The sequence below is a fragment of the Tamandua tetradactyla genome, chromosome 8 (assembly GCF_023851605.1).
Source record: "Tamandua tetradactyla isolate mTamTet1 chromosome 8, mTamTet1.pri, whole genome shotgun sequence".
Taxonomy (NCBI): domain Eukaryota; kingdom Metazoa; phylum Chordata; class Mammalia; order Pilosa; family Myrmecophagidae; genus Tamandua; species Tamandua tetradactyla.
This window is the reverse complement of record NC_135334.1, coordinates 69,376,033-69,403,314: the sequence shown is the minus strand read 5'-3', so window position 1 is coordinate 69,403,314 and position 27,282 is coordinate 69,376,033. Positions and strand designations below refer to the sequence as shown.

Genomic DNA, 27,282 nt, shown 5'->3' with positions numbered 1-27,282 from the left:
GAAGTCTCAGAGCTATTAGTGGTCCTGCCTGGATTGTGTTGTTGCAGTTTTCCATTGATTTTAATCACAGGGCATGGTAGTACTAATAGACGCCCCAGGGGATCTCCTATATTCCAAGAAAACTCTTCTTTACCTCTATTATGTAGTTGCAGTCCTACTTCCTTCTGATAGTCAGGGTCAATTACCCCAGACAATAATGTAATCTCCTTCTTGGTGTGTTGATCCAGAGGCATAAGTAGCCCAAAGTGACCAGGTGGCAATCTTAACTTCCAGTTCAGTGGTATCACTGTTGTTTCTCCTGGAGAAAGCACACCCTGTTTTGGAACTAAAACCTGTAGACCAGCAGAACTCAGGGTAGCAGGGACAGGAAGCAAAAATTTTCCTAGTGGATCACTAGGAGTAATAGTGAGTGGCACCACACCCATTTCCACCCCTTGGTTCCTGGACCCATGGATCCTGGCTATGGGAGAAACAGCACCATACAGCGGACGCTGATTCAGAGCATACACAGCTTCCTGGAGAACATTACCCCAGCCTTTCAAGTTTTTGCCACCTAGTTGGCACCGTAATTGAGTTTTCAAAAGGCCATTCCACCGTTCTATCAATCCAGCTGCTTCTGGGTGATGGGGAACATGGTAAGACCAGAGAATTCCATGAGCATGTGCCCATTCCCACACTTCATTTGCTGTGAACTGTGTTCCTTGATCCGAAGCAATGCTATGTGGAATGCCATGACGATGGATAAGGCATTCTGTAAGCCCACGGATAGTAGTTTTGGCAGAAGCATTGCGTGCAGGGAAAGCAAACCTATATCCAGAGTATGTGTCTATTCCAGTTAGAACAAATTGCTGCCCCTTCCATGAAGGGAGTGGTCCAATGTAATCAACCTGCCACATGTAGCTGGCTGGTCACCTCGGGGAATGGTGCCATATCGGGGGCTGAGTGTGGGTCTCTGCTACTGGCAGATTGGGCACTCAGCAGTGGCTGTAGCCAGGTCAGCCTTGGTGAGTGGAAGTCCATGTTGCTGAGCCCATGCATAACCTCCATCCCTACCACCATGACTGCTTTGTTCACGAGCCCATTGGGCAATAACAGGAGTTGCTGGGGAAAGAGGCTGACTGGTATCCATAGAACGGGTCATCTTATCCACTTGATTATTAAAATCTTCCTCTGCTGAAGTCACCCTCTGGTGTGCATTCACATGGGACACAAATATCTTCATGTTTTTAGCCCACTCAGAAAGGTCTATCCATATACTTCTTCCCCAGACCTCTTTGTCACCAATTTTCCAATTATGTCTTTCCACGTCCCTGACCATCCAGCCAAACCATTAGCAACAGCCCATGAGTCAGTATACAAATGCACCTCTGGCCAGTTTTCCTTCCAAGCAAAATGAACAACCAGGTGCACTGCTCGAAGTTCTGCCCACTGGGAGGATTTCCCCTCACCACTGTCCTTCAAGGACACCCCAGAAAGGGGGTGTAATGCTGCAGCTGTGCACTTTCGGGTGGTACCTGCATATCATGCTGAGCCATCTGTAAACCAGGCCCGAGTTTTCTCTTCCTCAGTCAATTCACTGTAAGGAACTCCCCAAGAGGCCATAGCTCTGATCTGGGAAAGAGAAAGTAATGTGGCAGCAGGAGTGGAAACCATGGGCATTTGTGCCACTTCTTCATGTAACTTACTTGTGCCTTCAGGAACTGCTCTGGCTCTATCTCGTATATACCATTTCCACTTTACAATAGAGTGCTGCTGTGCATGCCCAACTTTATGGCTTGGTGGGTCAGACAACACCCAACTCATGATAGGCAATTCAGGTCTCATGGTAACTTGGTGGCCCATGGTTAAGCGTTCAGTCTCTACTAAGGCCCAGTAGCAGGCCAAAAGCTGTTTCTCAAAAGGAGAGTAGTTATCTGCAGCAGATGGTAACGCTTTGCTCCAAAATCCTAAGGGTCTGCATTGTGATTCTCCTATAGGGGCCTGCCAGAGGCTCCAGACAGCATCTCTATTTTCCACTGACACTTCCAGCACCATTGGATCTGCTGGATCCTATGGCCCAAGTGGCAGAGCAGCTTGCACAGCAGCCTGGACCTGTCGCAGAGCCTCCTCTTGTTCAGGTCCCCACTCAAAATTAGCAGCTTTTCTGGTCACTCGATAAATGGGCCGGAGTAGCACACCCAAATGAGGAATATGTTGTCACCAAAATCCAAAAAGACCCACTAGGCGTTGTGCCTCTTTTTTGGTTGTGGGAGGGGCCAGATGCAGCAATTTATCCTTCACCTTAGAAGGGATATCTCGACATGCTCCACACCTCTGGACACCTAGAAATTTTACTGAGGTGGAAGGCCCCTGTATTTTTGTTGGATTTATCTCCCATCCTCTGACACGCAAATGCCTTACCAGTAAATCTAGAGTAGTTGCTACTTCTTGCTCACTAGGTCCAATCAACATGATATCATCAATATAATGGACCAGTGTGATGTCTTGTGGGAGGGAGAAACGATCAAGGTCTCTGCGAACAAGATTATGACATAGGGCTGGAGAGTTGATATACCCCTGAGGTAGGACAGTGAAGGTATATTGCTGACCTTGCCAGCTGAAAGCAAACAGTTTCTAGTGGTCCTTACTAATAGCTATTGAGAAAAAAGCATTTGCCAGATCAATAGCTGCATACCAGGTACCAGGGGATGTATTGATTTGCTCAAGCAATGATATTACATCTGGAACAGCAGCTGCAATTGGAGTTACCACCTGGTTGAGTTTACGATAATCCACTGTCATTCTCCAAGACCCATCTGTTTTCTGCACAGGCCAAATAGAGTTGAACGGGGATGTGGTGGGAATCACCACCCCTGCATCTTTCAAGTCCTTAAGAGTGGCAGTAATCTCTGCAATCCCTCCAGGAATACGGTATTGCTTTTGATTTACTATTTTGCTTGGTAGGGGCAGTTCTAGTGGCTTCCACTTGGCCTTTCCCACCATAATAGCCCTCACTGCACGAGTTAGAGAACCAACGTGGGGATTCTGCCAGTTGCTCAGTATGTCTATGCCAATTATACATTCCGGAACTGGGGAAATAACTACAGGATGGGTCCAGGGGCCCACTGGACCCACTGTGAGACGGACCTGAGCTAAAACTCCATTGATCACCTGGCCTCCATAAGCCCCCACTCTGACTGGTGGTCCAGAGTGACGTTTTGGGTCCCCTGGAATTAACGTCACTTCTGAACCAGTGTCTAATAATCCCTGAAATGTCTGATCATTTCCTTTTCCCCAATGCACAGTTACCCTGGTAAAAGGCCGTTGGTCTCCTTGGGGAAGACTTAGAGGAAGGTTAACAGTATAAATTTGTGGCAGTGTAACAGGTTTCTCCCCCATAGGGACCTGGCCTCCCCTTCATTCAAGGGGCTCAGGGTCTGTAAACTGTTTCAAGTCTGGAAATTGATTAAGGGGCCGTGACTCTGTGTTTTTGTAATTCAGGTTAGACTTCTGTTCCCTTGACCTAGAACTCTTTTGTTTATACAGCTCCAACAAGAATTTAGTAGACTGCCCTTCTATTGTATTTCTAGGCACCCCATGATTTACTAGCCAATGCCACAAATCTCTGCATGTCATATAATTTTGATGCCTCCTTTGAGTTTGTTGTCTATTATAATACCCTGTCTTTGGTGATTAAGTGCTGCCACCTGGCTTCTGCCAACTTGGGATCCTGTCATCCCCATTGTGTTTAAGGATTCCAGCTCAGTGACAGCAGTTCCTACAGTAATATCTGACCTGCAGAGAAGTGCAACCACAGAGCTCTTGAGGGATGATGGTGCTAGTCTCACAAACTTATTTCTCACTGTTCTGGTAAAAGGTGCATCCTCTGGACATTCCTGGGGTGTAAGAGCAGGCTTTGCATGATAAATCCACTCTAACATCCCAATCTCTCTAAGCCTCTGGATCCCCTCATCTACATTATACCAGGGCAGTTCTGGCATTTCAACCTCAGGTAATGTTGGCCACCTTTTGATCCATGTTTTAACCAACCACCCAAACAAGCTGTTAACACCTTTTCTAACTGCTCAAGCTATAACACTGAATGCAGAATCTCTGCTTAGTGGGCCCATATCAATAAATTCAGCCTGATCCAGCCTTATATTCCTCCCACCATTATCCCACATTCTTAAAATCCATTGCCACACATATTCCCCTGATTTCTGTCTATATGAATTGGAAAACTCACACAATTCTTTTGGAGTATAACGTACCGCCTCATGTGTGATACTCTGTACCTCACCTTTAGGGGCCTGTTGGGACTTTAGTCTAGTTATAGGTCTAGAAGAAATGAGGGGTGGTGGGGGTGGGTCATGAAAAGAATTAGAAATATCTTCCAAGCCATTTGCTTCAGGGCTTTCATTTGCAGTTTCATCTGGTGAAACAGGATTAATCACTCTAGGGCTAATCCCTTCAGGAGGAGGTTGGGTGGCCAATTCCTCAAGGCAGGCTGGAGGTGGGGCGGCTATGTCCTCAGGGCAGACTATTACAGGGTTATCTAAAGAAGGCTCAGCATGGTCTAGGGTTTCAACCTCACCCCCAACATCATTATCAATCCATATGTCACCATCCCATTTTTCAGGGTCCCACTCCTTTCCAATCAATGCCCTCACTTTAACGGCAGACACCATGCAAGACTGAGATTTCAGTTTACGTTGTAAAGTTGCTACTCTAACAATAAGATTCTAAGTCTGATTTTCAGAGATCTCAAGTCTATAGCTACAGGAAATAAGATTTTCCTTCAAGATACTCATAGAAACCTCTACATCTTTCAGATGGCGCTTAAGCTTCTCGTTTGAAGCCTTAAGCCCATCCTTTTCACCCTTTAATGTAGACAGTGTATCTAACAACAACCAACCAACATCTCTATAACTCTTATTTCTACAAAACTCTGTAAAGGTGTCAAAAACATTATCCCCCAGAGTCTGGCTTCATACAAGCGAAGCATTAGGAGAATCGAATGATGATATTTTGACGATCTCCTTTGCCAGCTCAGTCCATGGATTGGGAGTGTCATTCTGATTACGGGAATCAGAGTCCTTAGTGTCTCTGAGTCCAGTCAGAGTAGAAAACCATTCATAAAAACCCATTTTTAAGATTCTGTTCCTTAAGAACCACTCCTGGTACCAAGATGTATTAGTTAGGGTTCTCTAGAGAAACAGAATCAACAGGGAACACTTGCAAATATAAAATTTATGAAAGTGTCTCACATGACCGTAGGAACACAGAGTCCAAAATCCACAGGGCAGGCTGTGAAGCCGATGACTCTGATAAGATGGCCTGGATGAACTCCACAGGAGAGGCTCACCAACCAAAGCAGGAATGGAACCTGTCTCCTCTGAGTCCTCCTTAAAAGGCTTCCCATGATTGGATTTAGCATCACTAATTGCAGAAGACACTCCCCTTTGGCTGATTACAAATGAAATCAGCTGTGGATGTAGCTGACGTGATCATGACCTAATCCTATGAAATGTCCTCATTGCAACAGACAGGCCAGCGCTTGCCCAATCAGATGAACAGGTACCACAACTTGGCCAAGTTGACACCTGTCCCTAACCATGACAGTGTCTGATGAGAAATCAGTAGTTGGCCTTTTTTGGCTTCCCTTGTTTGTGGTGAATCACTTTACTCTCGCTGCTTTTTGAATTTCCTCATTCTCTTGGCATTTGACAATCTGATTATTATGTGTCTTGAAGTAAGTGTATTTGGATCTTTTCTGTTTGGAGTACATTAGACTTCTTGGATTTGCATATTTGTGTTTGTAAGGGTTGGGAAATTTTCAGCCATTATTTCTTTGAATATTCTTCCTGACTGTTTTCTCTTTATTTCTCATTCTGGGGCACCCATGATGTGTATTTTTGTGTGCTTTGCATTGCCATGTTCCCTGAGCCCCTGCTCAATTTTTTCCTCCATTCTTTTGTCTGGTCAAATTCTGTTGATCTGCCATCTAGCGTGCTGTTTCTTTCTTCTGCCGCTTCAAATCTGCTGTTGTGTGTCTGCAGTATATATTTAATTTTTCCTATAGTGTCTTTTATTTCCATAATGTCCCTCATTTTTTCTGTCTATTCTTCAAATTCTTCTTTATGTTTTTTCTAGTATCTTCTTAATATCCTTTATCTCTTTATATGCATTTTCCTTCATTTCTTTGAATTGATTCAGGAGCTCTGTTTTCATATCTTTCATTTATTTTTCCAGGTTTTTTGTCTCTGTGTTAGTTAGATTCAGTTGTCAACTTGGCCAGGTGAGCATACCTAGTTTTGTTGCTGGGGACATAAGCCAATGGTATGTGAACCTCATCTGTTGCTAATTACATCTGCAGTCGGCTGGGAGGCGTGTCTGCTGCAATGAGTGACGTTTGACTTAATTGGCTGGTGCTTAAATGAGAGAGTGCAACGTAGAACAGCCTAAGCAGCTTGGCATTCCTCATCTCAGCACCTGCAGCTCAGCCCAGGCCTTTGGAGATGCAGAAAGATGTCACCCCGGGGAAAGTTGTTGGAACCCAGGGGCCTGAAGAGAAGACCAGCAGAGACCATCCTGTGCCTTCCACGTAAGAAAGAACCTCAGTGGAAAGTTAACTGCCTTTCCTCTGAAGAACTAACAAAATAAATCCCCTTTTATTAAAAGCCAATCCATCTCTGGTGTGTTGCATTCTGGCAGCTAGCAAACTAGAACGGTCTCCTCCAATTAGTTCCTTTGACTGGACCATTTCTTATTGAGTTTTAGCATGCCTTGTGATTTTTTTGCTGATTACCTCATCATGTGATCATCTTGATGGATCTGTTCTGAAGGTCAGTTTCGCTCTCATGTCCAGGATTCGATTTTTACCTGGGTTTCCATTAGCATTGTTTTGACAATTGGGTCATATTTCTCAGCTAAAAGAGGGGGCCAGGCACCTGTGCAGTGGGTATAGACCAGCTCTGATGGGCCTGGGGTAGGGTTTGGAGTGACGCTGAAAATCCCCATAGTTCCCCTGCACTTTTTGGCCTTCCCAGAATCTGTTTACTTGCTAAAGCCCTACAGGGTCTAACCAGGTGGGGCTGAAACTACAGGGTTCCTGTGCCCTCACTTCATCTACCAAAATCTGGCTTGGGGTGGGACTGTTCCCCCCACTTTACTCGTGTTGTAGGACTCCTCCAGCTGCTCCAGGTTGCAGCCATCCCCCCCAAGGCAAGGATGAGGCTGCTCACTTCTTTTTCCCTCAAGAGTGAGGGATGGACACCAGGACTCCATGGCTGGAAATACAGTCTCTGTCCATGTTTTCTTAGACTCTTCGTCCCTCATTGACCTGACTTTGAACTGTCTTACCCTTCCCTACCCTATCCCCTCCCCATCCCCAAACAGTTGATTCAGACAGCTTCTGCCTGCTGCTTGCTGCTTTTGGGAAAAATTCTGCCTTTCTCTCCCTATTCGTCCATTGTGGAAACTCCTCGTTGTTGCCCTGTTTTGTGACATCCTCTCCAACAGGTTAAGTCCTGTCGTGGGTCCCTATTGGCTCGGATCCCTGTGTCTGGATATAGGTGGGGATGTAGATCACTGCAATGAGCGATTTTTTGTCCCTGTGGGAGGTAGGAAGGATCCCTGCTGCTGCCTCTGGGCATTTCCAAGCTCTGTGCGTCTGCTTGGTGGGGAGGAGAGAGGAATGGCTGGTTCACAATGAAGTTTCCTACCTGATATTTTTTTCATTCTTTGATTCGGTGTTTGTGGGGTCCTTCTCCAGTCTTTACCTTCCTTCCTCCAGAGATCTGAACAAGTGAGAATTACCCTTTTTTTTTTTCAGTGAACCTCTGAGGAAAGGTTTTAATAGCTGTTTGCATGATCATGCTCATGACATCACCTTTTGGGGAGTTTTTGGTGATTGGTTCAATTTCCTTAGTTGTAATTGGTTTGTTGAGATCTGTTTCTTCTGGAGTCAGTATGAGTTGTTTGTGTGTATCTAGAAAATTATCCATTTGATAGAAGTTGTCCAGTTTGTTGAACAACAGTTGTTCATACTATTGTCTTATGATATATTTTTTTCTTTTCAAGGCTTTACACCTTAAAAAAACCAAAATATTTTTATTGACAAATCTTCACACACATACAGCCCATACATGGTGTATGATCAGTTGCTCACAGTATCATTACATAGTTGTATATTCATCACCAAGATCATTTTTAGAATATGCATCACTCCAGAAAAAGAAATAAAAAGAATAAAGAAAAAAATTATATATCCCATATCCCTTACCCCTCCCTCTCATTGACTACTAGTATTTCCGTCTACCCAATTTATGTTACTCCTTATCTTACGATCTTTTTTAGTTCTGTGGGTCAGTAGTAATGTTCCCCCTCTTGTTTCTGATCTTATTTATTTGCATCTTTTTTCTTTGTCAGTTTAGCTCAGGGCTTCTCAATTTTGTTGATATTCTTAAAAAATTAACTTTTTCTTTTATTTAAAAACTTTTAAAAGTTAATTAATTTATTTATTAAACATACCAACATGCAAACACAAATATTCCTACCATATGATCATTCCATTCTTAATATATAATCAATAACTCACCATATCATCACATAGTTGTATATTCATCATCATGGTCATTTCTTAGAACATTTGCATCAATACAGAAAAAGAAAAAAGAAAACAGAAAAAGTTCATACATACCATACCCCTTACCCCTCCGTTTCATTGATCACTAGCATTTCAGTCTACTAAATTTATTTTAATATTTGTTTCCCCTATTATTTATTTGTTTTTAATCCTTGTTTTACTCATCTGTCGATAAGGTAGATAAAAGGAGCATCAGACACAAAGTTTTCACCATCACACAGTCACATTGTGAACGCTATATCATTATACAATCCCTTGATGCTGAATCTCAGCTCATTCTAGGGTTTTTCTCAATCTCTTGATGCTGAGTCTCTGCTCATTCTAGGATTTCTGTCCCATGTTGCCAGGAAGGTCCACACCCCTGGGAGTCGTGTCCCATGTAGACAGGGGGAGGGTGGTGAGTTTGCTTGTTGTATTGGCTGCAGAGAGAGGCCACATCTGAGCAACAAAAGACGCTCTCTTGGGGGTGACTCTTAGGCCTAAATTTTAAGTAGGCTTGACTTATCCTTTGTGGGGTTAAATTTCATATGAACAAACCCCAAGACTGGGGGTTCTGCCTGTAGCTTTGGTTGTCCCCACTGCTTGTGAGAATATCAGGAATTCTCCACTTGGGGAAGTTGAATTTTACCCCTTTTTCACCATTTCCCCAAGGGGACTTTGAAAGTACTTTTTTACTCACTGTTCAAATCACTCTGGAATTTATTGGGGCATCACTGTGGACAAACCTACAAAATCTCATGCTCTACTCAAGGTTCCATGTACTTATGGTGTGCAATTAAGCTGTCCAATTAAGCATAAGTTATATTAGGAAATACACTAGTCAAAATATAAATTTCGTACCAAATAAACATTTTTGCTTCAGTCTCACATGTTAATGTTTTAAAATATTAATTACCATATATTTTCATCACCCTGCAGTATTGACATTCCTTTGTTCTTCCTCATGCAAAAACATTTTTAAATTTGTACATTTAGTCACTATCATTATATACTCTTGGCATTCCTAGATTATACCATTTCAGTCTTTATCGTATATCTTTCTCTGTGGTTTCATCTGTGCCCTCAGGCCTCTTCCCTCTATCATTCTTACAGTGAAAGAACTAACTTTTGATTTTGTTGGTTCTCTCTATTGTTGTCCTATTCTCAGTTTCATTTACTTGTGCCCAAATCTTTATTTTTCTTTCTGCTTGCTTTTAGATTAGTTTGCTGTTCTTTCTCTAGTTTCTCCAAGTACTCAGTAGATCTTTGATATTAGCTCCTTTTTCCCTATTAATGTAAGCATTTAGGGCTATAAATTTCCCTCTCACCACTGCCTTTACTTCATCCCATAAGTTTTGATATGTTTTATTCTCATTTTTATTCAAGATATTAACTGATTTCTTTTGCAGTTTTTTCTTTGGCCCACTGATTGTTTAACATTATTGTTTAAACTCCATAAATTTTTGCATTTTCCAGTCCAACTGTTGTTGACTTCCAGTTTCATTCCGTTATGATCAGAAAGAATGCTTTGTATAATTTCAGTCTTTTAAAATTTATTAAGACCTTTTTGTGAACAAATATGTGGTCTATCCTGGGAATGATCTATGATCACTTGAAAATAATGTATATCTTCCTGTCTTATATATATATAAAATATATGCAATAATTTATATATTGTCCTTTGTATCTCTGTTAGGTCTACTTTATTTATCAAATTATTCAAGTTCTCTATTTCCTTATTGACCCTCTGTCTAGATATTTTATCTTTTGATATGAATGGTTTACTAAAGTCTCCAACTGTTATTGTACATAAGTCTATTTCTCCTTTCAGATTTGCTAGTGTTTGCCTCAAGTATTTTGGGACACCCTGCTTAGGTGCATAAATATTAATAATTGTTATTTCTTCTTGATGGAGTGCCCCTTTTATTAATTTATGGTGTCCTTCTTTGTCTTTCATAACAGCTTTTGGTGTAAGGTTTATTTTGTCCAATATTAGTAACCAGCTCTTTTGTGATTACTGTTTACATGGATTATCTTTTTCTATCCTTTCACTTTCAACCTATTTGTGTCTTTGAGTCTCTTGTAGATAATGTGTAGTCGAATCATGCTTTCTTTTCCATTCTGCCAATCTGTATCATTTTTTTTCATTTTCATGGGCAGGCACCGGAAATCAAACCCGGGTCTCCAGCATGGCAGGTGAGAACTCTGCCTGCTGAGCCACCATTGCCTGCCCAATCTGTGTCTTTTGTTTGTGGAGTTTAATCCGTTAACATTCTATGTTATTACTGTAAAGGCAGTACTTCAGCCATTTTGTCCTTTGTTTTTTTAATATCATATAATTTTTGCTTCTCTTTTCCTTTATTGCAGTCTTCTTTTCTGTATAATTGGTCTTTCGTGATGTATTTCATTTATCCCTTTCTCATTTCTTTCTCTGTGTATTTTAACTTTCTGATTACCCTGGGGGTTTTTTGTTATACAACCTACATGTAACTTATTAATTTGAAAAGATACTAAATTAGTTTCAATAGTATACACATTCTTTGTTACCATATTCCTTCATTTCCCTCTATATATTGTTTTTGTTCCATATTGCCTCTTTATATTTCATGTGCTCATTATTAGGAAATATTTTTTTCCCTGTTCGATTGTAGTCTAAGTGTTACAGGAATTAAAGAGTTGAGTTATATATTGAGGATAAGGTACTATTGGGTTTCCCATTTACCCTTTTAGTTACCTTTACTGAAGAGCTTCATTTCTTCACATTATCTTAAGCCACTCTCTCTTGTCTTTTCCTTTCCATCCGAAATACTCCATTTAGTTATTTTTTAGGGCTGGTCTTTTGTTGACAACATCTCTCAGTTTCTTTCTGTCTGGATATTTTAAACACCCCCTCATGTTTGAAGGACAGTTTTGCCAGATAAAGGATTTGGGGTTGGCAGTTTTTCTCTTTCATTAGCTTAAATATACTACAGCCTTCTCAACTCCATGGTTTCTGGTGAGAAATCAGCACTTAGTCTTACTGTGGATCACTTGTATGTAACCAATTTCTTTTTCACTTGCTGCTTTGAAAATTCTCTATCTTTGGCATTTAGCATTCTGATTAGTATGAGTCAAGAGTAGATTTTTAGGGGTTTATTCTGTTTGGAGTGTTTTGAGTTTCTTTAACATGTATATTTATGTCTTTCATACGAATTGGAAAGTTGTCGGCTGTTATTTCCTTAAATATCTCTTTGCCCCCTTTTCTTTCTCTTCTCCTTCTATGTATGTTTGTGTGCTTTATGCTGTCATTCAGATCCCTGAGACACTGCTCATATTTTCCTCCTCTGTTCTCTGTCTTTTCTTCTGATCTTATGATTTTGACTGCCTTATCTTCTAGTTTGCTGATTCTTTCTTAGGCCTGTGTGTTTCTAATATATTTTTAATGTCTATTATTGCATCTTTCATTTCCATAATTTCTGTATATTTCTTTTTAAGGTTTCATATGTTTCTTTATGCTCACATAGATTGTCTTTCATTTACATGAATTGATTTAGAAGATTTGTTTGAAATTCTTTGATTAGTTGTTCTGAATTCTGTATCTCCTTTGAAGTTTTAATTTGTTCCCTTGACTGAGCCATATCTCCCAGTTTCTTAGTATGGCTTGTGTTCTAGTTTGCTAGCTGCTGGAATGCAATATACCAGAAACGGAATGGCTTTTAACAAGGGGAATTTAATGAGTTGCTAGTTTACAGATCTAAGGCCGAGAAAATGTCCCAATTAAAACAAGTCTATAGAAATGTCCAATCAAAGGCATCCGGGGAAAGATACCTTGGTTCAAGAAGGCCGATGAAGTTCAGGGTTTCTCTCTCATCTGGAAAGGCACATGGCGAACGCAGTCAGGGCTCCTCTCTCGGCTGGACAGGCACATGGCGAATACGGTATCATCTGCTAGCTTTGTCTCCTGGCTTCCTGTTTCATGAAGCTCCCCGGGAGGCGTTTTCCTTCTTCATCTCCAAAGGTCGCTGGCTAGTGGACTCTCTGCTTCATGGTGCTGCAGCATTCTCTGCTCTCTCTGAGTCTCTCATTCTCCAAAATGTTTCCTCTTTTATAGGACTTCAGAAACTAATCAAGACCCACTCAGATGGGTGGAGACATATCATCCCCTAATCCAGTTTAACAACCGTTCTTAACTAAATCTCATCAACCAGGGAGATGATCCCATCACAGTCCCAAATACACAGCATTGAATAGAGACTATTCTACCTTTAAGAAATGGGATTTATATTAAAACATGACTTTTCTTAGGGGGCATACTTCCTTTCAAACCAGCACAGCTTGTATGTTTTTGCTGATGTCTATGCATCTGATCATTTTGATGTTTTTACTCTAAAGGTCATTTTCTCTGTCTTTTCTAAGATTTTATTGTTGAGTGGCTTTCTTCAGTGCTTCATCCAACTTATTCTGGACCTACTTATTCTAGAAGCCTGTGTTTAACTGCTCAGATTTTCTCAGATCTTCATCATCTGATTCTTGTCCTGAATATTTGGTACAATTTTTAAGACTGCATTTTTGTTTAATAGCATAACCTCTAGGAGAAAGCTTCCTTTCATCTGTTTCTTTTCTGGCAATCTTGGTCTGTTCTTTTTGTTTGCTTGTGCAAAACTTTCTCCCTAGCTCCTGTGATTTGTTTAAAACCTTTCTGTCACCCAGTTCCTCCTTTTCCTTGCAGTTTAATGTTCTGGGACCCATCCTGCTGTAAAGCAGCTCAGTCTTCCCCCTGCCCCCTCCCACCCCCCCTCCCACTTCTGCCCACCCCTCCTGTTTTTTTTTTTTTTCTGTGAGACTTTTTGCATCTGTTTTTTTTGCCATAGGGGTTTCCCACCCCATGGACCCAGATAGGGTCAATCCAGAAAGGTCTGTTTTACCTTTACTTGGACCAGTGTGTTCACCTCTTGCTAACAGTGCTGGATTCTCATTCTTTGCTGCTCCCATCCCCACCCTGCACCAGGGGCCCTTTTGTATGTCACTATTCAGCTGCTTGTGTTCCACTGCGGTTGACTATGGACTTGGATCCCTGTGCCTGAATATGTGTGGCATTCTTCCTTGCTTCTGTGAGTGGCTCTGTAATCTGCATCTGTGGCAGGAGAGATCTAAGCTGTGCTGCCTCTGAGTGAATCCCAAGCTGTGTGAGATTGAATGAAGGGAGGGGTCCAAATTGGCAGGTCCACGATAGAAATCTCCTGCCTGATCTTGGTGATTATTTTTATTTTTCTTTGGTTCAGCATGTGTGAAGTCCTTCCCCAATCTCTGTCATCCTCCAGAGTTCCAGCAAGTGGGATTTGTCCTTTAATTAGTTGATCTCAGGAAACACTTTTCTAGGGGATGTCTTTTGTCACTGTGCTGTTGAATGTAGAGTTAGTACTATGTTTGTAGGTTTCAGGTTTTCTCTCTTCTTCACCCTCACTTTCACATCAACCTTTTATCTTTTTGGTACCTATTTTAATTTAGAACAATACCATCTCTTGCTTAGACTGCTGCAGTAATCTCACGCTGATCTTCCTGTTTGCAGTACCATTTACCTTACTACAGGAAGAAAGATCTTTCTAAAATGCAAATGTAGTTATTTCCCAGCTTAAACTTTTTAATGGTTTCCTGATAACTTCAGCATAAAAATCTAAGCTCCTTCATATGGAATACAAAGTCATTATCTCTATGTCTCTAAATTGACTCCTGTCTTTTCCTATAATTTCTTTTTCCTTTTTCTTTCTTCCCTCTAATACTATATACTTCACTGCCTTCCAAAGTGTTCTGGTTTATTATTCTGTCTTAAACTTAAATGTAGTATTTTAGATGTGATATTACAACAGTAATTACTCAAAAATTGCCTTCTAATTCCTCCTTTACTGAAGTTATTGTTAGTATCTAATAGGATGGTTTCAATTATTTACATTTATCAATATTTATATATATTTATAATATTGTTACTATTTATTATATATTTATTTGACAATATTTTTATTCACTGTATCTTCACATTTATAGTAATATCTAACTTTATAGGATTTTCTTTTAGCCCAATTCCAATTTTACTTTCATCTCATTCATATGAATTCATTAGTATGCATTTATTTGCTATATTCAGAATAACCTTCAGTTAGCTGCTTAACCAACCCTCCTCCCCAACACGGGTGATAAGTTTTTTTTCTGCTTGGAAATATTAGTGTTGGTGATCAATCACACACATGACTAGATTAGGCACATTTTTTTCTTTGTAGAATCCTGTTAGTTTGCAAAATCAAGAAACTTTCCTCTGACACTGGCCAGCCAGTTCGTAGGCAAAGCCCTTGTCCTTTTCTTGTCATTCCTTCACCTCCTCACCCTGTGGGGAATTAGGATGCCCTATATTATTTTTAAAAACTTAAACCATTCAAACTTTTGTTCTCCTCTTGGGTTTGAAAGGACACGGGGGGGGGGGGCATTATTAGCTCTGTCTTGATGTAGCAAGGGCTCTGTGAGACTATTTGGATAACACTGAAGATTGGAGGAAATGTGACTCTGTCTGTGTGTTTTAGGCCCCTAAGGTAAGATCAGAAAGCGTCTGGGGCAGTGAGAGCCAAATGGTTGAAGTCATACATTAATTATGGTCATGAATCATTTTTAGTTTTAAAGTCTTTACTATTTGACAAGGTTGTTTGAATAGTACCAGTGAATTTTGGACAGCATTTTCCCCCTTTTAAAGTAACAGGCTCTTTTGTTGATTTCTCCTTTGGGTTGATAATACCTATCATTAATAAAAATTTGATAACATTTTTCATAAGACAAGCTTGTTCCCCTCCCTGAATGAGTGGTCTTTAATGTTAGTGATTTTTGTTTTGACTATAGTGTTTTGAGATTCTAAATATAGAAAAATTGCAAATCTTTCACTTGGTGTCTATGCTTTTATATTCAGGCATTAGTAGACCTTCAGTCAGCAAATACCTATTGAGTGCCTCTTTTGTGCCACTTTATATGCTAAACATTGGTAATGTATATGAAAATAAATGTTTTTTTTTTCCCCCAGAAAGATCTAGTGAGGAAAACAGACAGGAAAATAAACAGTTGATGTAAAATGTGGTTCTGTAATATTTGCTTGGTGTTTTGTACAAGATGCAGCATGTTTCTAGTAGAAGGAGGTCTTTACCTGTATGGTGTCATCAGGGAAGGCATTTGAAGGCTTGAGCTGCCTCAGTAGGAGTTTACTGATTTGTTAAGAGACAGAGTAAACTTGGAAACAGATAGAACAACTTGTACAAAGGTATAGAAGCAAGAAATGTCAGAATTTTGGAGACTCACCGGTAATCAGTATTGCTGAAGTTGATGGTGCAAGGTAAGTGTATTTGCTAGGATTCTCTAGAGAAAGAGAATCAGCAGGAAATATTCATGGATACAAAATTTATGAAAGTGTCTCATATAACCATGGGGATATAGCGTCCAGGGCAGGCCTCAAGCTGGCAACCAGTGAAGGTCCTCAACAAACTCTCAGGAGAGGCTGGTTGGGCAATCGTGGAAATGTAAGGGTCCACAGTCTGTAGGGCAGACTGTAGAGCTGGTGACTCCAGTGAAGGGTTTGGACGAACTCCACAGGAGATGCTCACCAGCTGAAATAGGAAGAATGACTGTCTCTTCTGAATCCTCCTTAAAAGTCTTCCGGTGATTAGAGTAAATGTCACTCATTACGGAAGAAATGTATAATCAGCTATGGATGCAGTCAACATAATCATGATTTAAGTCCGTGAAATGTCCTCATAGCAACAGACAGGCCAGTGCTTGCCTGACCAGACAACTTGGCACCACCTGGCCAAGTTGACATATGAACCTGACCATGACAGTAAGGATATAAGGAAATACTTTGAAATTTCTTTTGCATTATCTCTGTATGAAAGCGTTACTATAAATATAGATTAAACACTCATGCATGTACACACATATACATATAGCTAATGCAAAAAAGAAATATAGTAAATTTCTTTCAATGTTCCTTGATGAGTCCTCACTGAAAATGCAGTTGCTATTTAGACCTTGGCCCAGTATTTATTTATTTATTATTTATTATTTATTTTATTATTATTATTTTTGCATGGGCAGGTACTGGGAATCAAACCTGGGTCTCCAACATGGCAGGTGAGAACTCTGCCTGCTGAGCCACCGTGACCTGCCGTCGGCCCAGTATTTAAATCCTTCTTTTACTTTTTGTCTCTTCTTTTTTTTTTTCTTATATGTTTCAGAGTACCTGCTGCTTTTATTCAATCTTCTGAACTGAGATTATTGTGAATTATTTTTTCTTTATGGATAACCATAAGTAATATTCAGTCTTAACAGCAGCCATGATCTCTGGCCAGCCTCAGGAATCCACTTAATTTCTTTGGGCCTCAATTTCCACATCTGTAAAATGATGAGATTCAAACATTATCTAAGGTCTCTTCCAGACCCCAGTGAATTCTTTATTCTAAGTCTCAGTACTTTATATTGTAATTCCTGTTACTTCATGGTAAATATTCTAGAGAATTGAGACACAGTTAGTTTGAATTCATTATTAATTCTGTTTTTTCTCTAGGGTTTGTCCTCATTTTGTTCCATTTATATCTGTGGCTGTGTGAGTTTATAATTAACTCACTTACATTTTTCTGTGACTTTCATTTCTAGGCTTCATAGAGCCCAGTGTGCAATTAAACAGACTCAGGTAACTGTTCAGAAAATTGGAAAGGAAATCGAAGAAAAGCTAAGACTCACCTCTACAAGCAATGAGCTGGTAGGTTTTTATATGTTTACCTCTTTAGGCTCCTTGATTTCTAAAGAGGATCATCATATCTTCTTGAATTAATTTTTTTAAAAATAATGTTTCACCGAAGTTTCTATTGATATTTAAATCTTGAAAATAAACTTTCCCATCTGTTAATAGTGTAGCATACAAAGTGCCTGCCTTATTCTGCTAGATGAAACTTTAGATTACATACAATTACTTAGACGATAACTAACAGGCTGTTTGAGAAAACATTAATAAATGTCTTTTAAATGTGAATTTTAAACATGAACTGTATCACAAATGAGAAATAGCTGCCAGAATTGAAAAAATAAACCATGGGGACAAATCTACTTTTGAACGATAGATTTAAAAGCTATTTGGATTGAGTATGATAGGCTGATATATAGGCAGTGTTCTCTTTTGAGAGAGACTGTAATGGGGCATTTCCAGGGCAGTGGAAATCCCAACCGAATAGACAGATTTAAGATATTAATATAGTTTTGGCTCACTTTATTCCTAGTTGAGGAAAAAATGTTAATGCTGGAGTGAAGATTCTTCCTTTAAAACAGAAGAGTTGGTAAAAATTAATAAATCGATGTTTGTTCTAAATAAAGCCAAATGGCAATGGATAGCTTTTGATGAAATTCATGCTGTGGATTATGATGCTTAAAATAAAATTCAAATCCTCAAATTAAATCCTAGATAAGCCTTTTTTAAAAAGTATTTCTTTGCACAAACTCATTATCATAGATAGGCAGTTGTCTTCCCTCGTCATTTATAGTACTGTCCACATAGCAGAGAGCCTTTCACATCCACGGACAGAAGCTCCTTGTTACCTTGATTTTGTCCAAGGTAATGATATAATAGAGGAACTATTGAAAAGCTGCAATCTGATTAACAAACACAGACATCTCTCAAATTATGGAACTTCAGATTAATAGATGACAATATGTTCAAATAATATTAAACACTGATTTTTATATGTAAATGACAGCTTCATATAGTTCAACTTAATCTATAAAATAGCTAATACTGTGGTACAGATAATATGGTAGCTGCAATAACTAATAATATCGTAAGTAATACTTATTGTTAGAATGACTTTCTTTATCTATGAAAAATCTTCCATTTTGGAAAAAATGCTAAATCACCTCTTATTGTGACTTAAACCTAATAAAGGGTCAAATTCCAGACCATAAATATATTGGAGAGGAAAAAAAAACAACCAATTTCAATCCTTTCTGTACTGTACAAAAATGCCACATTATGTTTGGGGAAACATTGCTAAGTTTTATTTTTCTTATTTTCTTCTCCCAGGCAAAACTGGAAAATTATTTCATTAAACGACAATATATGTTTTGTGTCAGTATGAAAAATGTATATTAATTGTGATATTTTCCCCACTCAGATATAAGTGGTGACGTGCAGAAAAGGTGATAGAATATATATGTTTGAAAAATCAGGTTCAGAGTGTTTTTGTTTTTTGTTTTTATGCTGCCTAGAAAACTCAGAAAAAATTACTGAATTTTTTTAACTTTTTATTTTGAAATAATTGAAAAATTACAGCACAGTTTCAAGAATAATACAAACCTCATAAGAGAACTCCCATCATGCATCCACACCCCCCATACACCCAGATCAACCAACCGTTTGCCACCTTTGCCATATAGTTCTTTCCGTTTATCTGCCTGTTCTGTCTAGTTTCTGAACATTTGAGAACAGGTTATACATACTATACTACTTGAACACAAAATACTGCCATTTACATTTCCTTTGAACATGGGTATTCACTTATGTAACTACCTTAAGTGCAGTTAGAAGTTTAAGAAATTTAACGGTGATATAAAGCTTACATTCTAAATTCATTCCATTCAGTTCATTAGTTCTTTGTCCGTGTTTTCCTTTGCTCTTTGAGAATATTTAGGACTTTTTCTTTTCAACATGTGTTATGTGTGGTATGTCCCAGATCTGGTCCTCCTCGTTGATGGTTCCTAATGCTTTAATCTGTTGTTTGGATCATCACTTCCTATATCTTTATATGGTTTGTAAACTTTTGTTGAAAGCTGGACGTTTGATAGTTTAGTGTTATACTGATGGAATTTAAACTCTGAGGTATATGTTTCTTACGCATGTATCCAGTTAGTACTAGGACAGAGCTTTCCTTGAATGCCAGGAGCTAACAAGAAAAAAAGAAAACAGCTTTCCCAGTCTTTGCAGATTGACCTGTGTGACTACTCTTCTTCAGGGTTTATCCATGCATTGAGTTTGGAGGAAAGCTCCTGGTCAAAGTGTTTGAGGCTCCCTAATCCCTTCTTTGCATACCCCTTGTCTTGTGCATGCACATGTGGCCATACGAATTCCTTTGTTTACACATATACCAATGCCTGACCTTTTCCCTTGTAAAGAGTTTTCTGAGGTTTTCAGAGCCTGCAATCCCTTGTTCCAGGCTGCAAGACAACTGCCCCACAGAGTTCTATTAGGATAGCTTGGTGAGCTCCTTCTACATGCAGGGCAAGTTCTGGTACAGCAAGTCCCTCAGTCCATTGCCAGAAAGATCAGGCTAAACATATCTGCTTCCTGTATATGCACAATGGGAACTCTGCTCCCTCTGGAACCACAGCCAGGGATTTGTCCTGGGAGCATGGTGCCCATTTCGTACAGGGATTTGAGATGGGCCAGCCAGATTACTTTGAAGTGACCTTTTTCTTGATTCAGCCTGTTATACAATCCTTTAACTGTTTGCTGGAGCATTTAGAAGATGTTTCTGCCAGTTCTTGCTGGTTACTCAAAGCTTCTATGAAGGACAGGGCCCTGAAGTGTCTCATGCTACCATCTTGATTGGAGTGAGGCCAATCATTAAAAATCATTACATTTTTTAACTGAATGTCTGTTTGTGCCACTGCCCTCAGCTCTTCTGGGGTATATACCAAGTATTAATATTGCCGGGTCATAGGGCAACTCAATATTTAATTTTCTGAGGAATCGCCAAATTGATTTCCACAGTGCCCAAATCATTTTACATTCCACCAACAGTGAATAAGTGTTCCAGTTTCTTCACATCCTCTCTAACATTAATAATTTCCTGTTTGTTTAATAGCAGCCATTCTTATAGGTGTGAGGTGTTACCTCATTGTCATCTTAATTTGCTTTTCCCTTATAGGCAGTGAAGATAAGCAGCTCTTCATGTGCTATTTAGCCATCTTTGTTTGCTCTTCAGAAAAGTGCCTATTCTTTTCCTCTGCCCATTTTATAATTCGGTTGTTTGTTCTTTTGTTGTTGAGCTGTATAATTTCTTTATGTGCACAGGATAACAAGCCTTTATCTGATATGTGGTTTCCAAATATTTTCTCCTATTGAGTTGGCTGCCTTTTCATTTTTTTTTTTTTAACAAAGTCCTTTGAGGCACAGAAGCTCTTGATCTTAAAGAGATCCCATTTTTCTATTTTTTCTTTCACAACTTGTGCTTTAGGTATAAAGTTTAAGAAGCTACCTCCTCTCCTATTACTAGATCTTGAATATGTTTCCCTGCATTTTTTTCCAGAATTTTTTTAGTACTGGCTCTTACATTTAGGTTTTTGATCGATTTTGAATTAATTTCTGTATAGGGTGTAAGGTAGGGATCCTCTTTTATTCTTTTGGCTACTGAAATCCAGTTCTCCCATTACCATTTATTGAAACTACTATTCTGTCCCAATTCAGTGGATTTGAGGGCCTTATCAAAAATCAAATGTCCATAAATTTGGTGGTCAATCTATGCACTGTCAAATCTATTCCATTGGTCAGTCCCTTCTGTCTTTGTGTTAGTACCATGCTGTTTTGACCACTGTGGCTTTATAGTAAACTTTAAAGTCAGGAAGTGGTAAACCTCCCAATTCACTCTTCTTTCTTAGGGTATCTTTAGCTATTTGAGGTCTCTTTCCCTTCCATATAAATTTGATAAGTAGTTTTTCCAAGTCTTCAAAGTAGGTTGTTGGGATTTTTATTGGTATTACTTTGAATCTGTAGATCAGTTCATCTTGATGATATTCAACCTTGCTATCCATGAACATGGAATATCTTTCCATCTATTTAAGTCATTCTTTATTTCTTTTAGCAATTTTTTAAATTTTCTGTGTTAAAGTCCTTGACATCCCTGGTTAGGTTTATTCCTAGATAACTAATTCTTCTGGTCACTATTCTGAATGGAATTATTTCCTTAGTTGTCACCTCAGATAGGTCATTGCTTGTGTTTAGAAACATTACTGATTTTTGTACATTATCTTGTATCCTGCCACGTTGCAGAATTTGTTTATTAGCTCAAGTAGTTTTACTGTAGATTTGTTAGGATTTCACAAGTATAGATCATGTCATCTGCAAATAATGAAAGTTTTACTTTGTCCCTTCCTATTTGGATTCCTTTTATTTCTTTATCCTGTGTAATTACTCCAGTTAGTACTTCTAACACAATGTTGAATAATAGTGGTAACAATGGGCATCCTTGTCTCATCCTCAGTCTCAAGGGGAATGCTGTCAATTTCTCACCAATAAGTATGATGCTGGCAATGGGTTTTTTATATATGCCTTTAATGATATTGAGAAAGTTTCCTTTGATGCCTAACTTTTGAAGTGTGTTTATCAGGAAGGGATGCTGGATTTTGTCGAATGCTTTTTCAGCAGCAGTCGATATGATCATGTGACTTTTCCTTTTTGATTTGTTAATGTACTGTATTACGTAGACTGATTTTCTTATATTGAACCCCCCTTGCATTCCTGGTATGACTCCCACTTGATCATGTTGTGTAATTCTTTTAATGTGGCATTGGATACGATTTGCTAATATTTTGTTAAGAATTTTTGCATCTGTATTCATTCGGGAGATTTTCTTTTCTTTATCATTATCCGATTTTGGAATTAGAGTGATGTTAGCTCCATAAAATGAGTTGGGTAGCATTCCTTTTCCTTCAATTTTTTGTAAGAGTTTGAGCAGGAATGGTGTCAGTTCTTTTTGAAAAGCTTAATAAAATTCTCTTATGAAGCCACCAGGTCCTAGGCTTTTTGTGTAGGGTGGGGGGGAGATTTTTGATGACTGATTGGATCTCTTTACTTGTAATTGGTTTCTTCAGATCTTCTGTTTCTTCTCGAGGCAGTATAGGTAATTCATGTGTTTCCAGGAATTTGTCCATTTCATCTAAGTTACCTAGCTTGTGCCATATAGTTGTTCATAATATTGTCTTATGATGTTTTTAATTTCTTCATGATCTGTGGTAACAAACCCCGTCTCATTTCTGATTTTATTTATTTGTGTCCTCTCTCTTTTCTTCTTTGTTAGCTTAGCTAGGGAACCATCAATTTTATTTATTTTCTCAAAGAACCAACTTTTAGTTTTGTTGATTCTTTCTATTGTTTTATTCTCCAGTTTCTTTATTTCTCCTTTAGTCTTTATTATTTCTCCTCTTTTATTTGTTTTGGGTTTAGTTTGCTGATCTTTCTCTAAATTCTCCAGGTGAGCAGTTACATCCTCAAGTTTTGCTTGTTCTTGTTTTTATAATATAGACATTTAGGGCAATAACTTTCCCTCTCAACACTGCCTTTGCAGCATCCCATAAGTTTTCATGTTGTATCCTCATTATCATTTGTCTCCAGATATTTACTGATATCTCTAGCAATTTCTTCCTTGACCCACTGATTATTTAAGGGTGTGTTGTTTAATCTCCATATATTTGTGAAAACTCTGGTTCTTTTCTGATTGTTAATTTGCAACTTTATTCCATTGTGATCAGAGGAAATCCTTTGAATAATTTCAATCTTTTTAAATTTATAGAGACTCAGTTTATGTCCCAGTATATGATCTATCCTGGAGAACATTCCATGTACACTAGAGAAGAATGTGTATCCTGTTGTTTTGGGATGTAATGATCTATATATGTCTATTAGATCTACTTCATTTATCTTGTTTAGGTTCTCTGTTTCCTTGTTGATCCTCTGTGTGGTTGTTCTATGTATAGCAGAGAATGGTATATTGAGGGTTCCCACTATTCCCGTTGATATGTCTGTAGCTCCCTTCAGTTTTTCCAATATGTGCCTCATGGACTTGGGAGCTCCTTGAATGGAAGTGTACACATTTATGATTGTTATTTCTTCCTGGTGAATTGTCCCTTTTATTAATATGTAGTGTCCTTCTTTGTCTCTTATGATGTCTTTACATTTAAAGTCTATTTTGTCTGCTTTCGTTTGGTTACAGCTTGCATAGAAGATCTTTTTCCATCCTTTCACTTTCAATTGAACTGTGTCCTTGAGTCTAAGATGTGTCTCTTGTAAACAGTATATAGATGGATTATGATTTTTGATCCTTTCTGGCAGCCTGTAACTTAATTGGTGAGTTTAATTCATAAACATTCAGAGTAATTCCTGTAAATGCAGTTCTTGATTCTACCATCTTGTCCTTTAGTTTTTATTTATCAGATCTTCCTTCCTTCTCTCTCTCTTTTCCTTTAAATTATCTTTACTCATATTCTTCAATTCTGTGCCCACCTCCAGACCTCCGTCTCCTGTCTTTTTTTATCAGCTGACCGGGCTCCATTTAGTATTTCTTATAGGGCTGGTCTCTTGTTGACTAGTTCTCTCAATCTTTATCTTAAAAGATTTTAATCTCTCCTTCAATTTTGAAGGATAACTTGGCTAGTTAAAGAATTCTTGGTTGAAAGCCTTTCTCATTCAGGATCTTAAAAAAATTACGACTGCCTTCTTGCTTCCATAGTGCTGTTGAGTAGTCAAGTCAGTCTTAGGTGTTTTCCCTTTTATGTAGTAGATTGCTTTTCAGGACTTTCTTTTTCCCTTCACCTGACAGTCTGATTAGTATGTGTCTTGGAATGGGCTTGTTCAGATTTATTCTATTTGGAGTTCGCTGGGCCTCTTTGATGTCTGTATTCATGTCTTTTATAAGGGTTGGGAAATTTTCTCCAATTATGTCTTCAACTAGCTTTCCCAACCTTTAACTTTTCTCTTCTCTTTCTGAGACACCAATAAATCTTATAGTTTTGCACCTCTTGTTGTCCATCATTTCCTTAAGATCCAGTTGCATTTTTTCCATCTTTCTTGCCATTTGTTCTTTTGTGTACTTTTTAAATTTCATCTACTGTATCTTTCATTTCTGTGAGATCTGCCATTTTTCTATTTAATGTCCTGAATTCTTCTTTATGCTCTTCTGATGTCTTCCTGATATTCTTTATTTCTTTACAAATATCCTTGAGTAGTTATTCTGTGTCCCCTCTGCAATTTTGATTTGGTTGTTTGGTTGGGCCTTTTCTTGGATCTTCTTGTGTTTTGTGATTTTCTGTTGTATTCAGGACATTTGATTATCTTGATATGGTTATTATGCAAATTGGTTTCCTTCACTCTTCAGAAGTTTTGTATTTACTTAGTTTTTGCTGAATGTTTCATTTTACACTTGATTCTCTGCAAATCAAGGTATACATCTCATGTAGGAGATACAATTCAAGTTAAGGGTCTATTATAAGATAGACTGGGATGCATGGGTTCTCCGGTGACAGAATGGCTGACTACCACACAGGAGACCCAAGGTGAACTCCTAGCCTGTGCGCACATGCACATACACACACAAACAGAAAAAGAATTAGAAAAGGAAAAAGAAGATAATAATAATAATAAAGTAAAATAATAATATAATAAAACTGTGAAACACAAAAATAAGGACCCCAACAGAATACACGTCAACAGTAGTAAGCATCAGAATCAAAGGAGACACCCCAGGACATACTGAGAGTGAAGTCAGGCTAGCACCCACCAGAGGAAAAGAAAATGTCAGAGAAAAATTATAGTAGTATGGTCATGGTGATGAATATGTAACTGTGATGAAATTGTGAGCCATTGATTGCACATCAAGTATGGAACGTTCATATCTTAAAAATATTCATGGAGTACTTCCGGGTCAAGATGGTGGCTTAACAACGTGCGCATTTTAGTTCATCCTCCAGAACAACTACTAAATAACCAGAAACAGTACAGAACAGCTCCTGGAGCCACGATAGGGACCGGACACACAGCGTACCCCAGTCTGGACCAGCTGCTGGCTGCGAGCACACCCCAGAACCGTGAGTTCCCAAAGCTGCGGCGGCCAGCGCCCCTCCCCCACAGGCCGCTTCCCAGAGGGGAAAGGAAAGGACTTTACCAGCAGCAGGGACTGGGAACAATCAAACGCCAATTGTGGAGCTAATTAACAAATTCTTACTACTAAAAATGGCCCCCAGCTTAGGTGAACCTGATCAAAGCGGAGGTTGCTCATTTTTGCCCCGGTGCCAAGGGGGCCGGGAAAAAAAAAAAGAAGGAAACAGAGGTTTTTGTGGCTGTGTATCTACAAAGGCTTGACTGCCTCTGGATATAGCAGCAGGACTTTTCAGGCTGCAACTGCCCCAGGCATAGGCAGAAGTGAGCTCTTTTGGGGGCTTATCTGGAGCTTGTGCCTTCCCCAGAGGAGGGGTGAAGCCTCACCCAGGTGGAATTACTCCGTCAAGGAATTCAGACACCAGGGCTTGGTAATTTGAAGCCATTAAAACCAGCCTACAACCTCTCCTCTGTCTCCACCACGCCCCCATCAGGGAGAGTCTGCCAAAGTTAAAGGTACCACATCATCTTATGCTGGTGGGACCTGCAGTCAGACAAGCGCCACATACTGGGCAGGATAAGAAAAACAGAGCCCAGAGACTTCACAGGAAAGTCTTGCAACCTGCTGGGTCTCACCCTCAGGGAAAACCGATGCAGATGACTCTTTCCTCCTGATAGGAGGCCAGTTTGGTCTGGGAAAATCTGGCTGGGGTCTATAATATCTAAGCAGACCGTCCTAAGTGTGTGTGGGGGAAAGGCACCACACAAGCAGGGCAAGAAACAAGAAAACAAGAACTGAAAAATTCTCTTCTGTTAAACAAAACTTAAGCTAAAGGTCCAGATAAAGCTGAACGGAATATCAAAGAACAGATAGACAACAAATTCATCCAGCAAGAAAACCCTAGATAAAGAAGTGAAAGCAATCTCCAGAATAAACTAATTAAGATAATTAAATGCCTAGACGCCAGCAAAAAATAACAAATCACACTAGGAAAATTGACGATGTGGCCCAGTCAAAGGAACAAACCAACAATTCAAATGACATACAGGAGCAGAAACAATTAATTCAGAATGTATGATCAGACATGGAAAACCTCATCAAAAACCAAATCAGTGAATTGAGGGAGGATATAAAGAAGGCAAGGAAAGAACAAAAAGAAGAAACTGAAAGTCTGAAAAAACAAATCACAGAACTTATGGGAATGAAAGGCACAGTAGAAGAGATGAAAAAAAACAATGGAAACCTACAATGGTAGATTTAAAGAGACAGAACGTAGGATTTCTGAACTAGAGGACGGAACATCTGAAATCCGACAAGAAACAGAAACTATAGGGAAAAAAATGGAAAAATATGAGCAGGGACTCAGGGAATTGAAAGACAATATGAAGCACATGAATATATGTGTTGTGGGTGTCCCAGAAGGGAAGAGAAGGGAAAAGGAGGAGAAAAATTAATGGAGGAAATTATCACTGAAAATTTCCCAACTCTTATGAAAGAATTAAAATTACAGATCCAAGAACTGCAGCGTACCCCAAAGAGAATAGATCCAAATAGACATACTCCAAGACATTTAATAATCAGAATGTCAGAGGTCAAAGAGAAAGAGAGGATCTTGAAAGCAGGAAAAGAAAAGCAATCCATCACATACAAGGGAAACCCAATAAGACTATGCGCAGATCTCTCAGCAGAAACCATGGAGGCGAGAAGACAGTGGGATAATATATTTAAATTATTAAAAGAGAAAAACTGCCAACCAAGAATTCTATATCCAGCAAAATTGTCCTTCAAAAATGAGGGAGAGGGCGGGCCGCGGTG

The 27,282-nt window shown here is 39.1% G+C and overlaps 1 protein-coding gene across 2 annotated transcripts in view; it reads left to right on the top strand.

Moving 5' to 3' along the window:
* The window catches only part of UVRAG (UV radiation resistance associated), a 496,833-nt gene that overhangs the window by 246,848 nt on the left and 222,703 nt on the right, over positions 1-27,282 (top strand). For both annotated transcript variants that reach the window (XM_077113538.1, XM_077113539.1), the window contains exon 7: positions 17,267-17,372. In XM_077113538.1, the coding sequence (XP_076969653.1) occupies positions 17,267-17,372 (106 nt within the window). The remainder of the gene's footprint in view (positions 1-17,266; positions 17,373-27,282) is intronic.